The sequence below is a fragment of the Bubalus bubalis genome, chromosome 22, assembly GCF_019923935.1.
Source record: "Bubalus bubalis isolate 160015118507 breed Murrah chromosome 22, NDDB_SH_1, whole genome shotgun sequence".
Lineage (NCBI taxonomy): Eukaryota > Metazoa > Chordata > Mammalia > Artiodactyla > Bovidae > Bubalus > Bubalus bubalis.
The window spans coordinates 20350419-20365223 of NC_059178.1; the positions used below are offsets into that span (position 1 = coordinate 20350419).

Genomic DNA, 14805 nt, shown 5'->3' on the forward strand with positions numbered 1-14805 from the left:
GTTCAAAAGCATCAATTCTTCGGGGCTCAGCCTTCTTCACAGTCCAACTCTCATATCCATACATGACCACAGGAAAAACCATAGCCTTGACTAGACGGACCTTTGTTGGCAAAGTAATGTCTCTGCTTTTGAATATGCTGTCTAGGTTGGTCATAACTTTCCTTCCAAGGAGTAAGCGTCTTTTAATTTCATGGCTGCAGTCACCATCTGCAGTGATTTTGGAGCCCAGAAAAATAAAGTCTGACACTGTTTCCACTGTTTCCCCATCTACTTCCCATGAAGTGATGGGACCAGATGCCATGATCTTCGTTTTCTGAATGTTGAGTTGTAAGCCAACTTTTTCACTCTCCACTTTCACTTTCATCAAGAGGCTTTTGAGTTCCTCTTCACTTTCTGCCATAAGGGTGGTGTCATCTGCATATCTGAGGTTATTGATATTTCTCCCAGCAATCGTGATTCCAGCTTGTGCTTCTTCCAGTCCAGCGTTTCTCATGATGTACTCTGCATATAAGTTAAATAAGCAGGGTGACAATATACAGCTTTGACATACTCCTTTTCCTATTTGGAACCAGTCTGTTGTTCCATGTCCAGTTCTAACTCTTGCTTCCTGACCTGCATACAGATTTCTCAAGGGGCAGGTCAGGTGGTCTGGTATTCCCACCTCTTTCAGAATTTTCCACAGTTTATTGTGATCCACACAGTCAAAGGCTTTGGCATAGTCAATAAAGCAGAAATAGATGTTTTTCTGGAACTCTCTTGCTTTTTTGATGATCCAGCAGATGTTGGCAATTTGATCTCTGGTTCCCCTGCCTTTTCTAAAACCAGCTTGACCATCAGGAAGTTCACGGTTCACGCATTGCTGAAGCCTGGCTTGGAGAATTTTGAGCATTATATAAACCTGGCTTAAAAAAAAAAAACAAAACAGAGATGAATGAAAATAAAGGTTAAAAATTTTATTTAAAAACCATTTTTATTGTAAAAGCATGTCTCCATTATCTGATTGATTCATTTATTATTATTCAAAACAATAACTAAAAGATCTGCCTTTTACATACTTTCCACTTTAGGAAGGACCATCCTGAAGAAAAAGTAAACCGTTCAATTACCAATTCAAAAATTAATAAATGACATAGCAAGCAATGTCAGGTAGGTTTTTTATTAGCAATATTTTCCCATGATACTTATGTCTGCAATAATAAACGTAGTTATTAAGTTGTTTCAAGAGCCAAGTTTATCAATTTCCAAGGCTCCTTGGCTACTCATAAGTCTTCACTATCATTTGGAGGAGTTCTTCTGAAAAATCCAGGCCTTAGTAGCCATAATTGGATAATACTTTTGAAAGCAGTGACATGTGAATTCCCCCTGTTTTGCAGATTTTAGGGGCAGAGCAGGTGAAGGACGCAGACTCTGGGTTGTGCTCTGACCTCCAGGCACACAGCTCGGCATCCACCGACTACCCTGTAAGTGCAGTTTGGGTAAGGCCATAGCACAACGGTGACTGTTCTTTAAATGTCATTTACTATGAGGAGGAAGCACAGCACCCTTTACAAATACTGGTGTAAAAACCATTTACTGTATCTTTGAGCAAGGACTAGAGAGTGAGAGAAAAATCACATGAAAAAAACGTGCTTGTGCTGACCCATGAGTAAGAACGTCCTCACTGAAATGTCTAAGCACTGAGCTGCCTCCAGGGACCTGCCGTAAAGTGGGATGCAGGTAAGACGATGATCAAATGCACAGCTCCTGAACAATATGGATACAATTACTCAGCCCCTCCTCCTTGGCTGCCTTCCCAGAGAGAGTGAGATAAAACTCACTGTGCAGCCTTGCTTACCCAAGGCAGAGTTTTAGTCGACCTATATATCCCAGGCTAGCATTTGGGTGTTGTTCACTTGCTCAGTCGAGTCTGACTCTTTGCTGACATGGACTGCAGCACGCCAGGCTCCTCTGTCCTTCACTCTCTCTCTCGGAGTTTGCTCAAACTCATGTCCATTGAGTCAGTGATGCCATCCAACCATCTCATCCTGTCACCCGCTTCTCCTCCTGCCCTCAATCTTTCCCAGCATCAGGGTGTCTTCCAATGAGTCGGCTCTCACATCAGGTGGCCAAAGTATTTGTAACATAACATCTGTTTTATCACCATCACTGAGTCTTACTCTACTGGGTAGATCACCTAGATGGTCCCCTTCACCTCCATGTGTGTCTGGGGGCCAAAGCCTAGCTGGCATTAGATTCTGTGCTGCTGCAGGGAGACCCCAAGCTAGTGGAAAGACCCCAATGCCCTGCCTTCCCCTTTCCACCCAGGATTACTGAAGTGGTAGCATTAGCAGGGCAAAGCTCTCATGGACTGAGTCAAGTGACAGTTGTGAATTTCTAACTCCTTGTCATTTTGAGAGTGAGTATCAGCTGAATTCACATAAGAGTGTTCTGCAAGGAAGGAGAGAACTAGATGGTGGCCATTTGGCCTTTAGTTTTAATTATTTTGCTAAACTAGACACACTAGAAAACTAGACACTAGAGTTAGAGATGCTATTCCAGTTTTTCTCACTCTCAGAAAATATTAATAATACATACTATGGAATGCATGCTTCCCCAGTGGTTCAGACGGTAAAGAATCCGCCTGCAATGCAAGAGACCTGGGTTTGATCCCTGGGTTGGGAAGATACCCTGGAGAAAGGAAGGAGCAACCCACTCCAGTATTCTGGCCTGGAGATTTCTATGGACAGAGGACCCTGGCCGGCTACAGTCCATGGGGTTGCAAAGAGTCGGGTCAGGACTGAGCGACTTTGACTTCAATTCATGAAATCCTCATTGCAACCTGTAACATCTGAGAGAGAAGTATTTTGAATAGCTACGTGGGACCCATTTTATTATCCAGAATTACATATTTCAGAGGCTCTGACTCTTTCACGGCATTAAATGTAATACAATGTCCTTGGTTAAGATCATCATGCAGACCATTTGGAATTCCGTCTCCTCCCCCGAGGCCAGACCCCCAAAATGGCATCATTTACACACGTCCCTGTGTAATGGTCATTCAGGATATGACCATCCTGGAGGCCTTGGGGGACGGGGAGGTGGGCTTGAGTCCTGGACAGAGGCCAGTGGGCCAGGGAACTGGGGCTGGGCCCCAACTCCATACTGGGCGGTTGCGTGCATCCCTCAGCACTTGTGGAAAGACGAAGTAACAGAAAGCGTGCTGCAAATTTCAGCCGAGCGCCTCGAGTGCTACCACAATTATTCAAATTATTTACAGACAAAAGCTAAGGCGAGGCGCCGTTCCCCAGCACCAGCGGGACGCCCAGTACTCGGTGCTCGGTTCCTGTCGTTCTTCCTTAGTCCCAACGATCCCGGGGGCGAGGTTCGTTGGTCCTCCTGCAACCGGGCCGTGCGCCCACCGCCGGGCCGGGGCCAGCACGGGAGCCGGGCCGTCCCCGCAGCTTTGTTCGCCGCACCCGGCGGCCGGCGCGGAGGCGGCGCTTCACGCCCAGAGGTGGCCCCGGCGCGCGGCCGAGCAGACGGGCGGGCAGGTGCCGGGACCGGGCCCGCGGGCCGACGGGCGGCGCCAGTGACCCAACAAAGCGCGCGGGAGGCCCCGCCCGGCGAGCCCGGCACACGGCGCGGAGCCCCCGCGGCGGCGACAGTAGCAGCCGCGCCTCGGACTCGGCTCACCAAGGGGCCGGCCGAGCCGAGAGCGCGCCGGCGGGCGGAGCGAGCGAGGCGGGAGGCGGAGCGGCGCGCAGGCGGGCGGGGCGGGCCGGGTCCGCCCGGCGTCCGGAGCCGCCCCCGGCCCGCCGCCCTCGGCCCGCCCCGCGCGTCCCCGCGGCACCGCCCCCCGCGCGCGTCCACCGGCCGCCGCGCGCGCCGCCCCTGGAGCCCCGGGTCCCCGGGCGACGGCGGAGGAGGGGGCGCCGCAAGATGGCGGGTACGGGCCCCGCGGCGGGCGGCGGGCGGGGACGCGAGGGCGCGGGGCGGCGGGCGGCGGGCTCACGGCCTTTCTTGTCTCCCTCGGCGCAGACCTGTCGCTGCTGCAGGAGGACCTGCCGGAGGACGCGGACGGATGTGAGTGCCGGCCGGGCGGGCGGGAGGCAGGGCGCGGGCGGCGGGGAGCCCAGGCCTCGGTGGCTCGGGGCGGCCGTTCGGGCGGAGCCGCGGCGGCGGAAGCGGGAGCGCGGTGGCTGGTCGGCGGGGCCGGGGCCGCGGCAGGCAGGGGTCGGGGCGCCGCCCGCCGCCCGGAGCCCTGCCGAGGCCGCCGGCCCGGGTCCGGAGCCCGGGCTGCGGGGTCCGGGGGGCCTGGGTCCGCGGAGGCGGAAGGGGCGGCCCAGGCGGGACGGGCCCGCAAGCATCGACCGCCTTTCTTCGGCGCAAAGGCTGGCGGCTCGGCCGGGCCTTCCCGCGCCTCCATGCCTGGCTTCCTGGGGACCGTGAAGTTTCCGAGCGGAGGAGTCTTGTGCTTCAGGAAAAACAAAAAGTTTGACATTGTTCCCGGAGGAGCGTCGGGAAGGAGGCGTCCCTCTCGCGTGCTCTGCTCCGGGGTCGGAAGGGAGCTGGGAGGCGGCTCCGGCGGGGGTGGCTTACGGGGATGTGGGGGCTCCGGGAACCGTGAGGTGGTCCGGACCGCCTCGGGGGTCCCCCGGGGGCTGTACCTGGGCGTCGCTCCTCTAGGTGCCGGGAGCTGATCCCTAGCGTTGTCTAACGTGGTTTCCTTGCCCAAATTAAGCTCAGTTTTTAAATTACTGGGTGTTTTGAGTGACGTGAGGGAAATTGACTTTATAAGGAGCTTCTAGAAAAAAATATTTCTAAAGTGAATGAACCATACGTAAACTCGTGTTTGGTGCAGTCTGGGTTTACGTTTTTTTTTTTTCTTTTTTTCTTCAGTAAAAAGGCTCTCTGAAGGCAGCGGTACTCATGTAGTGAAGGCTGGCTCTCCCATCTCCTTTCGTGCTGTCCGCTAGGACGCGCGCACCTGCTGATAAGTTTCAGGTGTCGGTTACCGCAGCCCTGAGGCTTCTGCAGGGTTAGCGTTGGAGAGGTTTGGAGAGTTGACTAAGGACTGTCCCCATGCGGGGCCTTCTCAGGCGTGTGTTTAGGTCCAAGGCTTTTTCTCGGTGGAAGACGCCCCTCTGCAGCAGGTGTCAAGGACTGTCTCATTCATTTACTGTCGCTTGGCTGCCCTGGGCAATCAAAGCCTATGAGATGAGCTGCAGTTTTCTCCTTCACCCTTAAGGAGCACAGACTGGAAGGGGCAGCCCACCACTGTGGAACTCGGCCTGATTTCTTCAGGACTCTCCAGACTGCTGAGGGTAGAGCAGCAGGGGCGGTCACCCTCTGTGCCCCTCTAGCGGTTCCCAAGCAGCTTTGATGATGTAAGTGTGACAGTGAGGTGTCTGGGCATCCCAGTACAGTCGTGGACACACCGGGCTTAGGAGCAGGACTGCTTAGTTCCAGCCTTGGCGTCCTCAGTTTGAGCAGACTGCAACTCACTTGAACTTCTCAGTGCCAAATGTGGTCATTTGTAAATAGGCGTAAATAACGTTAGCTACCTTAGAGAGCTGTTAGAGCCTTTCATAAATTAATTCACACAAAACACTTAGAATAATACCTGGTAAATAGTGACTACGATGTGGTGGTGGTGGTATAAGGGAAGCTGGAAAGAAAGTGCAGGGAGGGGATACTGATGTTGAACATTACACCACAGAATTTACATATTTACAGGTGCTGCTGGTGCTCTTAACTTTTTTAAGATCCTGTTTGTTCACTCTGTGTGTGTTTTATTGAAGTACAGTTGATTTACAGTGCTGTCGAGTGTGTTTCAATTTAGGATAAAATGTTCGACCTTAGAAGGTACAGGTAGCTTATTTGCATATTTATAGTTTGGTGGAAGTCTTTGCTGGAATAATTGCTTATTTTTCTTAGTGGCTGCAGTTTCTACAGGTGATGCCTTTACCCAGAATATTCAGGAACAAGCCATCTTGGAACCTACCTATGGCCAGTTAAAGGACCCCTCAGGGTCTGTTGTGAAGGGAGGGGGCGGTGAGAGGGGAAGCCAGCCTTGGGGCCTTGGTCCAGGGTGAGATGGCTGGGGAGGAAATGGAGAGGCTGGGCATGACCTGGACAAGGGAGTGGACCAGAGATGTTGGGGTGGAGGAGGTGGGGGTTGGGCTGCCTGCACGGCTGGACTATGTCTCAGAGCTAGGTCTTCTGCCCGGGGCAGTGCTGGCGGAGGCTGTCTTGGGGCTTGCCCCTTCAGCTGCACCAAGGGCTGAGTCAGCTGCCTGAGCTCCAGACTCTTGGTGGCCTTTCTAAGACTAAGACAGCAGAGAGTCAGTGTTGTTGTACAAGTGATGAGCCGCTGGGGAGCCTGGGGGAGGCCCCAGCTGAGATCCAGATCTTGAAAAGGGGCCATCACCGGATCCTGAGTTGAGAGTCTCAGGTCGTTCATTGATTTGTTTCATTTTAAGCCTCTAGTCTCTGTGTAGAATCAGTAGAAACGTGAGTAGAACAGGAAAGGGTTGGTCAGAGATGGACTTAACTGATACTCTCGGAGGGGAAAAAACCCTAATGTGTGAAAAATGGTGCCTTGTATGTGCACCTCAAAGGGTCATAGAGAAGAGAGAGAAGTGGAGTCTGTTAGTTGTGTGTGACCCTTTGCACTCCCATGACCTCTGGCTGGCCAAGGCTCCTCTGTCCGTGGTATTTTCCAGGCAAGAATACTGGAGTGGGTTGCCAGTTCTTTCTCCAGGGGATCTTCCCAATCCAGGGATCGAACCGGAATCTCCTGCATTGCAGGCAGACTCCTTATCAGCGGTAAATAAATAACATCTTTGTACGGTACTATTAAGTTTAGGAGAATAGCCCATTGAAAAACTCAGTTTGCTTAAAAGTGATACTTCCAGTACTTAACCGTCTGATGAGACGCACTTTGAATTTCAAAGAGAAAGCAGAGCGACTTCCAAGCTGGGTGAACCCTTTGTGTTCCTGGGATGATGGGTACCAGTGTGGAGTTACAGATAGACTCTCGGAGGAGGAGATTTTAAGTTTCTGTCATCAGTTCTTCACAGACGCAGTTCTGGTGTACAGTTAAGTTGCTGGATTTCTAGGGTAGGTGAGATGGGACTTCAGATACAGTAGGATTTGATGAGTTAGTGTTTGTAAAAATAATCTCACTGAAGGAGTTTGATTAAAATTTAAATTTTGGTTCAAGTAATATGTTGAAGAATATTATTCTAAAAGAAAGATGACATCAGGTTAGTGGTTTCCAGTTGCTCTCGTACATGAGTTCTTCCTAGAATCAAATAAGTTAACTGATATGCATAGAAACTTAATGATTCTCTCAGGGGACAAAACTCCTCTAAGTACCAGCCAGAATTTAAGCCAAATCTCCTGATTCTAATATTTAGAGTATTTTTACATTAAAGACCATTTTTCCTTTAGATTCCTGAGTTTGCACCATCAAGCGGCCCCAGCTAGTATAGGCAGTTTGTTTGAACCTGTACTTAGAATAATACCCTTGAAGGTGCATGTAGCATGCTGCCTAAGGTTTAATTTAACCTGGTAGGGAGGGGTGATTCAAATGAGGCTCATGCGTAATACAGCTAATCTAGTCTTCGTGTTAATTTCTCTCAGCTGTGACTAGCGCGCCTTGGACGGGCCTTGGAGCTGTGTTCTGGAATATGCCATAGCATGACTTTTTCCTGTTGAAGTTTTGGAATCCTGTTCCCCAATGCTGTTTTTCCAGTTTGAAGCAGTTAGTGATTGAACCAGGGCTGATGGGGTGTAACTACCCCGCCTCACTCCTTTCGGAGCCTCTGTGCCCACGGCTACTTAGGGAGACTGGATTGATAAGCTTCTTGGGAGTCACACCGCCTGGGGAAGTTCAGAGTGTGTGTTCCCAGGTGGCCGGTCAGTGGGTCGCAAACCCCGAGGAAGGCGTCCTTGAAAACCATAATGTTTACAAGAGTTGTTAAATGGGGATTTGGGAGAGTGAGTCATGAGACTTGTAGCATGTTTCGACTGCTACCAACAAGACTGGACAGGAGAAGTCTCTATTTGGAGATAATATAGTTGGTGTCCTAGAAAAGGGGCTTAAACATGGGTTTAGTGGCACCCATGTGCGTATGGAATCAGTTAATGATGCCTTGCATCATGATCCCGCTTGTGGAATTTCTCAAAGAAAGAGTCCTCTTGGGAGAGTCATCTTTGTCCTCTGTAACTACGCATGTCATGTCGGCCTCTTGGGCTGGTGGCTGCAGGATTAGGGGACCCAGACAGCTAACGCGGGAATTTCTGTTTGTTCTTCTGCGTGTGCCTTGTTTCTTCCTCTCATCCAAACAAAGTGTTGTATTTGTTTATTGAACTGTTGTTACTTCACGACATGTGCCTTATATTTTGGAATTTCGGATTTCTCTCTCCTGATGACGGAGAATGTTTGCTGTCAGCTACAGGATACGGTGGGCAGTTCCTACCCTTGAATTGGGGGGTTGTTGGGCTTTGAAGTTGCATCTGAACATACAGCTGTTTTAATGTTTTGAAAGAAGAGCAGGTGACACATCTCTGCACCTTGGGGAAGGTGGTGGAAAGGCCCGCGCTCCCTGGAGCCTGTAAGAGGGGACTTGAGCACAGGCCCCCAGGCCACCTCCCCACAGTCCTCCCCTCCTGAGTTGGTCTTTTTAGCCCCCTTCTCCCCAGACCTAGGGGCAGACTCGTTTTCCTGCCTGATTTGTACCAGTGCGGGTAGTCTTTGAGCATTTATCATGCTGCGCTTAGAGTTGAATGTAGGGTAAGAAGCACCGGGCATCGTAAAGCTCAGAGCCGACTCCAGCTGCAGCCGGGGACCTTTCACCGCTGTATCACTGTCCATACCGTCTGGAGCAGGCACCTGCTTTCCTCAGCTGTGTTCTGTCTTCACAATGTTGCTGGGCTTTGGGCTGGCTCCACCACCCTGCTCTGAGCACTCAGGAGCAAGTCTCTCGGTGGACATACCCGTTCCTTTTCTCGGGTATGTACCTGGGGGTGGTTTGGCTGCCAAACTTTATAAGAAGCTGCCAGCCCATTTTCCAGAGTGGCTGTGCAGTCTCCCTCTACCACTCCCCCCAACCCCAGTGTGTGGGAGAACCCAGGTGCCCTGCACCCTTGCTGGTATTTCTTGCAGTTTGAATTTGCATCTCTGTCAAGTCTGATAATGCTCATTTTTTTCATAGCACTTTCAGCATCTGTCTTTTTTGGTGTTCAGATCTTTTGCTCATTTATTTATTGGGTTATTTGTTTTCTAAGTTTTGAGAGTTCTTTGTATATTCCAGACAGATCCTTTCTCAGATATGCGATTTGCAAATGCCATTTCCCATTCTTTGATTTTCCTTTCATTGTCCTAACTGTGTTTTGAAGAGCGGAAGTTTTGAATCTTGATGTTCAATGTATTATTTTTTCACAAATGCCCTTTATCAGGTTGAGAAAGTCCCCTGAGTCTCCTGAGACCTTTTTGGAAATTAGAATTGAATGTTGGATTTTTTCAGATGCTTGTTCTGCATTTATGATTTTTTCTCTAGTCTTTTAATATGATGAATTGCATTTTTTTTAAGTAAGTACTGTTAATATTTTTAACAGGATATTTAAAAAATACACAAAAGCAAATGAACCATCATAAACCCACCACTCAGCTTTCACTTATCCACCCTCTAACACCTGAACTTTTGTGGGGGAGGCAGTAGAGTGCTTTAAGGCCATCCCAGGTGTCATTTATTTTAACTGTAAATCTTTCACAAGTCTGATATTATAATCTGCAGACAGAATGACATCTAAGGGTGCAGTGAGGTGTGATAATTTATGAAAGTTTAAGTGGTTAAATTCTTAAGACATTTTTTTTGCATGTTCTGTAATAAAGCTCATCTGTATAACTACTAAATTCACTTTCATCTGAATACTGACTACCAGATTAAAAGAAGCAATATCTTGCTTGTTTGCTTGTTTTCATCTTGCTAATGAGCACATTTCGTTGTTTGGGGTCAGCCTCAATGGTAACAAGAATATTGTAAAACTTCATGTTTTAAATTGGTTTGCAGTATCATTCAGAGGATCACATGGACATGAGTTGTGCTGTGTGTCTCCTCAGCCAGTGGTTCCAGGGTTATAGAAACCAGGAGCTAGAGGGCAGGTTGTGTGTTCATTCTTTTCATGTCAAGCATGAAAAAGTGTAGACCCAAGCTCTTGCAGATAGAGATGGTGTAGAGGCAGACTTTGTTGTCTTTCAGTCGATAAGTCGCGTCCTACTCTTTGCGACCCCATGGACTGCTGCGCGCCAGGCTCCCCTGTCCTTCACTGTCTCCTGGAGTTTGCTCAGATTCATGTTGATTGAGTCCATGATGCCATCCAACCATCTCATCTTCTGTCTCCCCCTTCTCCTCCTACCCGCAATCTTTCCCAGCATCAGGGTCTTTTCCAGTGAGTCAGCTCTTCACATCAGGTGGCCAGAGTATTGGAGCTTCAGCTGCAATTCAGACCTTGTAGGTTTTAAAAGTTCTTTTCCTAAATATCATCTAACATAGCTGTTTATTTTTTATTTTTATTTTTTTTACATAGAGCTGATGAGCAATGTTGTGATAGTTTCTGGTACATAGCAGAGGGGCTCAGCCATACACATGTCCATTCTCCCCCAAACTCCCCTCCTGTCCAAGCTGCCTCATAACACTGACATAGCTCTTTAACTTGCTGCAGAAGGGAAGTGGGAGAAATTTCTGGATTTTGTTCATTTTTAAAATCACCACGTATTGTCATATTGTGTGTTGGGCATTGTGGTGTAACCTTGCTGACACTCCACCTGTGAGGTGTATAGCCCCACAAATTATTAACCATGGAAGTGGCCCCTGATGAGGCTCATCTAAACAGTTAAGTGATTTGCTCAGTCACCTGCCTTGACAGTGTTAGGGCCCATCTACAGCTGGCCGACAGTCTTTTTTTTTTCTTTGTCACAGGGCAGTTGTATCTTGCTTTCAATCACCAAATGCCTTTTTTTCTTTCTTTATTTTAAGTGGAAGGATAATTAAAATATTGTCTTGGTTTCTGCTATACATCAACATGGATCAGGCATGGGTATACATGTCCCCTCCCTCTTGAACCTCCTTCCCACCTCCTGCCCCATCCTACCCCACCAAGTTGTCACAGAGCACCAGTTTGAGTTCCCTGAGTCATATAGCAAATTCCCACTGGCTATCTGTTTTACATGTGTTCGTGTATATATTTCCATGCTACTCTCCATTCACCACCCCCCATCTTCCTAAACCCCGACAGTCTTTATTATTGTGTTACTCCTTATTACTGTGCCTTTCCTGCCTGCCAGCTGTGACTGCCGTTCATTTATCACTAATTTAGGTCATCTGCCCTCCTGAAGGTTCTGGAGGATGTGAAGGTCATAGCACGTTCCAAGTATTTGGTGGGCAAAATCATTTTTGTCCGAGTAGCACCTGTCTGTCATGGGAATGTTGGAGGCACAGTATACCCTTTTTCTTTGTATTTTAACCCACTCGTGTGTAAGGGAGCCAGTTGTTGGAGCAGAGGTGGGAAGAGTGCTGTGTGATCCGATGTGTCTGGTTATCAAAGCGATCAGTCCAAACTCTTGTGGCTGGATTTATATTGAAATTTGTTCACAGCTTGGAAGTTGTATTCAGAGTCAGATTTGATATAAATTATTTTTACATTTACATTTATCAAGTTAGTTTTTGGTGGAAATAAACTTCAAGACTCAGGTAGATTCAGCGCTTCATTTCTGGGGATCGGTGGCAGTCTGGCCCTGGATTAGCTCGACTTTTGCATTTGGATTACATACAGAACAAAAGTATCACTAATCGAGTATTTGGGTTAGCATGACTGCAGGTGACACGTTTGCTCATGGAGGAACAAACCCCCATCTATAACGTATGTGAGTCCACACCTGCGAGCGCTCCGAGTGCCACATCTCTGACCTGCAGATGCTGCACAGACAACGAGGTTTTGGTACCTAATCGGAGAGCAGGTAGACATGCCCCTGCCTCTTTTATGTGCATACTTTAGGGAAATGTTTTTTTGAAATATTCATAGATTGAACTTTAGCTCAGTGTTGTTGTTGAGTCATGTCCGACTCTTTGTGACCCCACGGACTACAGCACCCCAGGTTTCCCTGTCCATCTCCCAGAGCTTGCTCAAACTCATGTCCATGGAGTCGGTGATACCATCCAACCATTTCATCTTCTGTTGTCCCCTTCTCCTCCTGCCTTCAGTCTTTCCCAGCATAGGGTCTTTTCCAGAGAGTCGGCTCTTCACATCATGTGGCCAAAGTATTGAAGCTTCAGCATCATTCCTTCCAGTCAATATTCAGGATTGATTTTAGCACATTATTCCAGCTTAAATTCAATTGTTAAATTAAATATGCTCTAGGACAGATTTATTCTTAGGAGTAAAGATCATTTCTAAGAACTTTAATATTCGAAGAAAAGATTTCTGATAAGCATTATAGTGTCAGAAATTGAAACTGGATATAGCAGGTGCTCAAGGAGCTACATCTGGAGCCTTTAATTCTTCACCCATCGCAGAGCGCCCACCACACCGTAGGACTTCAGTATACACTTGCTGAGATAAATCGTGATTTTTCTGGTCAAGCTGAATAAGGCCATAAAGCTAACTTGCACTAAAATAATGAAATGGTTTATTTTTAAATCAATTACTTGTTACTTTGAGAACTTTCAGATTTACACAAAAGTTGCACAGATGTCACAGTTAATTCCTCACCTTTAAGTGAGGAATTAACTGAGATAATTCCTTAACTCTTCACCTCCATTCAGCATTGTTAAAAGAGCAATTTGCTCTTCTTGTTCTCTCTACAGTTGTAATTAGATACACAACTTTAATATATACTTAACCTTCTTTGTTGCGCCTTTTAAGATGAAGTTGTCTCAGTTCAGTTCATTCGCTCAGTCGTGTCTGACTCTTTGCAACCCCATGAATCGCAGCACTACAGGCCTCCCTGTCCATCACCAACTCACAGAGTTCACCCATGTCTAGACCTAATCATTAGGCTGTATCTCCTGAAAGCAAGGCCAGGCTCCTCTGACAGCAAGTTCAGAAAGAGTAACTTTGACACTGATCAGTTATGTAATATGTAGTTCATTGTCGGATCTCACCAGTCGTCCAATAATACCAGTTATAGCAACTGTCTTGCCTTCCAGGCCCCTGCGCTGCGTTTAATTGTCTTGTCTCTTTAATTTGGAAAAAGTTCTCAGCCTGTATTATTCATTATAGAGAGTTTTGAGGAGTCAACTTGGTTTTATGTTTCCTCATGATTTAATTCAGGTTTTGCTTGCTTCTTCCTCCCTCCCTCCCTTTCCAGGGATGCTATGTTAAGTAATTCCCTGGTTTTCCCAGTGCTTGTCTCAGAAGGCACCCAATGTCAGTTCTCTGCTCTCAGTTAAAGTGTGATGCCTGCCAGCTTTCTCTACTTTAAGATTCTTTCCTTTTCCTTGTGTTGCTGGTAAGGGCAGTGATTTGACTCCAGGGATTTTCCATTCCCAGGCAAGCTTTACACACCTCTTGGCATTAGGGTGTGTTGATGACTCTCACCTGAATCAGTTAGGTTTCCTCGCTAGCTTTCAGCTTTTCAGAAGATTTTTCCCTTCCTCTCTGTCTGTTGGTTTATTTGTTAAAATGTGTTAAACCCCAAATGTTAAGGTAGCTCTTATAAAAATGATTAAATCTGTATGGTTTGTCTTGTTATCTTCCATTTTCTGATATAAAGGACTTGGGAAACAACAAAATTGGGCAAGTTTATTGTGGCCTTAGCATTATCAAGGGGAAGATGGAAGGGGAACAGACCATTGGCTTTTTCCTGTTTTAGCAGCCCTTCCTAGAGGCTGTGTGGGGATAGAAGGATGTGTTTGATGAAGCTTGGAGAAAGTTAGGGTGTATACAGGTATCAGCTCTCTCAGGTGCCAAGCTTCTCAGAGGTGCTGATAGGCTAATGATGTTGGGAATGTGTGTTGGGGTGGGGTAAAGTGCTCTTAAAGGACCCTCGTCCCCTCATGGGTGTCCAGACCACCGCCTCACGAACAGTTATGAGTGAACAGGCATTCTTCAGGAGCATGAGACTCCATTATCTGAGTTTGTTTGTTAATAAAAAGATTAGCAAACAGGCTTTGTGTTCTGGGACTTTATCTGTGTTTGGTTTGGAGGGCAAAAGGAAAAAAGAGGAAATGAAACACTGCGACTGCTGGTGGAGAAAAGCACCGGCGCCCCCAAGACTGGGGGCAGTTCATGGGAGGAGGAGATCTTTATCAGAAGGAGTAGGAAGTACTTCCTGGATGGTATTTGTGAGTAGGTGAGTTTCAACTGCAATGAGGAAAAAGGGGGCAGATGAGGAGCAGCTCAGGACGGTAGAGCTTGTGGCAGCTGCAGAAAAGAGCCCCCAGCGTGGGCTGTGGGGGGTGGGGTGCGTCCAGGTGGGTGGGGAGGGGAGGCCGGGTAGCCTGGTTCGAGTGAGGAGGCGAGTAGACAGTTGACCATTGTGATGGTGGAGGGCAGTGGTCTTCACACTTAACTACTGGATATCTTCTAAAAAAAATTTAGAAAACTCATGTTTTTTAAGTTTAAAGGTATTTTCAAAATGAAACTGTCATATCACTGTTAAAAATGGAATTTAAATAATATAGCACTTACATACACTATTAGCCATTTTCAAAAATCCAAGAATAAACTCTTCAAATTGCGGATTTTCCATTGTTCTTTGATCTGTTTCCTTAACAAAATTTTACCTTAATATGTTTTTATGCTTGAAAGTTTTATTTA

The 14805-nt window shown here is 47.5% G+C and overlaps 1 protein-coding gene across 5 annotated transcripts in view; it reads left to right on the forward strand.

Moving 5' to 3' along the window:
- Positions 1–3797: 3797 nt before the first annotated feature.
- The window catches only part of PPP4R1 (protein phosphatase 4 regulatory subunit 1), a 48648-nt gene continuing 37640 nt past the window's right edge, over positions 3798–14805 (forward strand). For 2 of the 5 annotated variants that reach the window (XM_025273350.2, XM_025273353.2), the window contains exons 1-2: positions 3798–3925; positions 4018–4062. In XM_025273350.2, the coding sequence (XP_025129135.1) occupies positions 3919–3925; positions 4018–4062 (52 nt within the window). In that variant the 5' untranslated portion in view covers positions 3798–3918. Of the gene's footprint in view, positions 3926–4017; positions 4063–11166; positions 12005–14805 lie in introns of those variants that run through there. The other 3 variants (XM_044934641.2, XM_044934639.2, XM_044934640.2) reach the window with 3 other exon arrangements.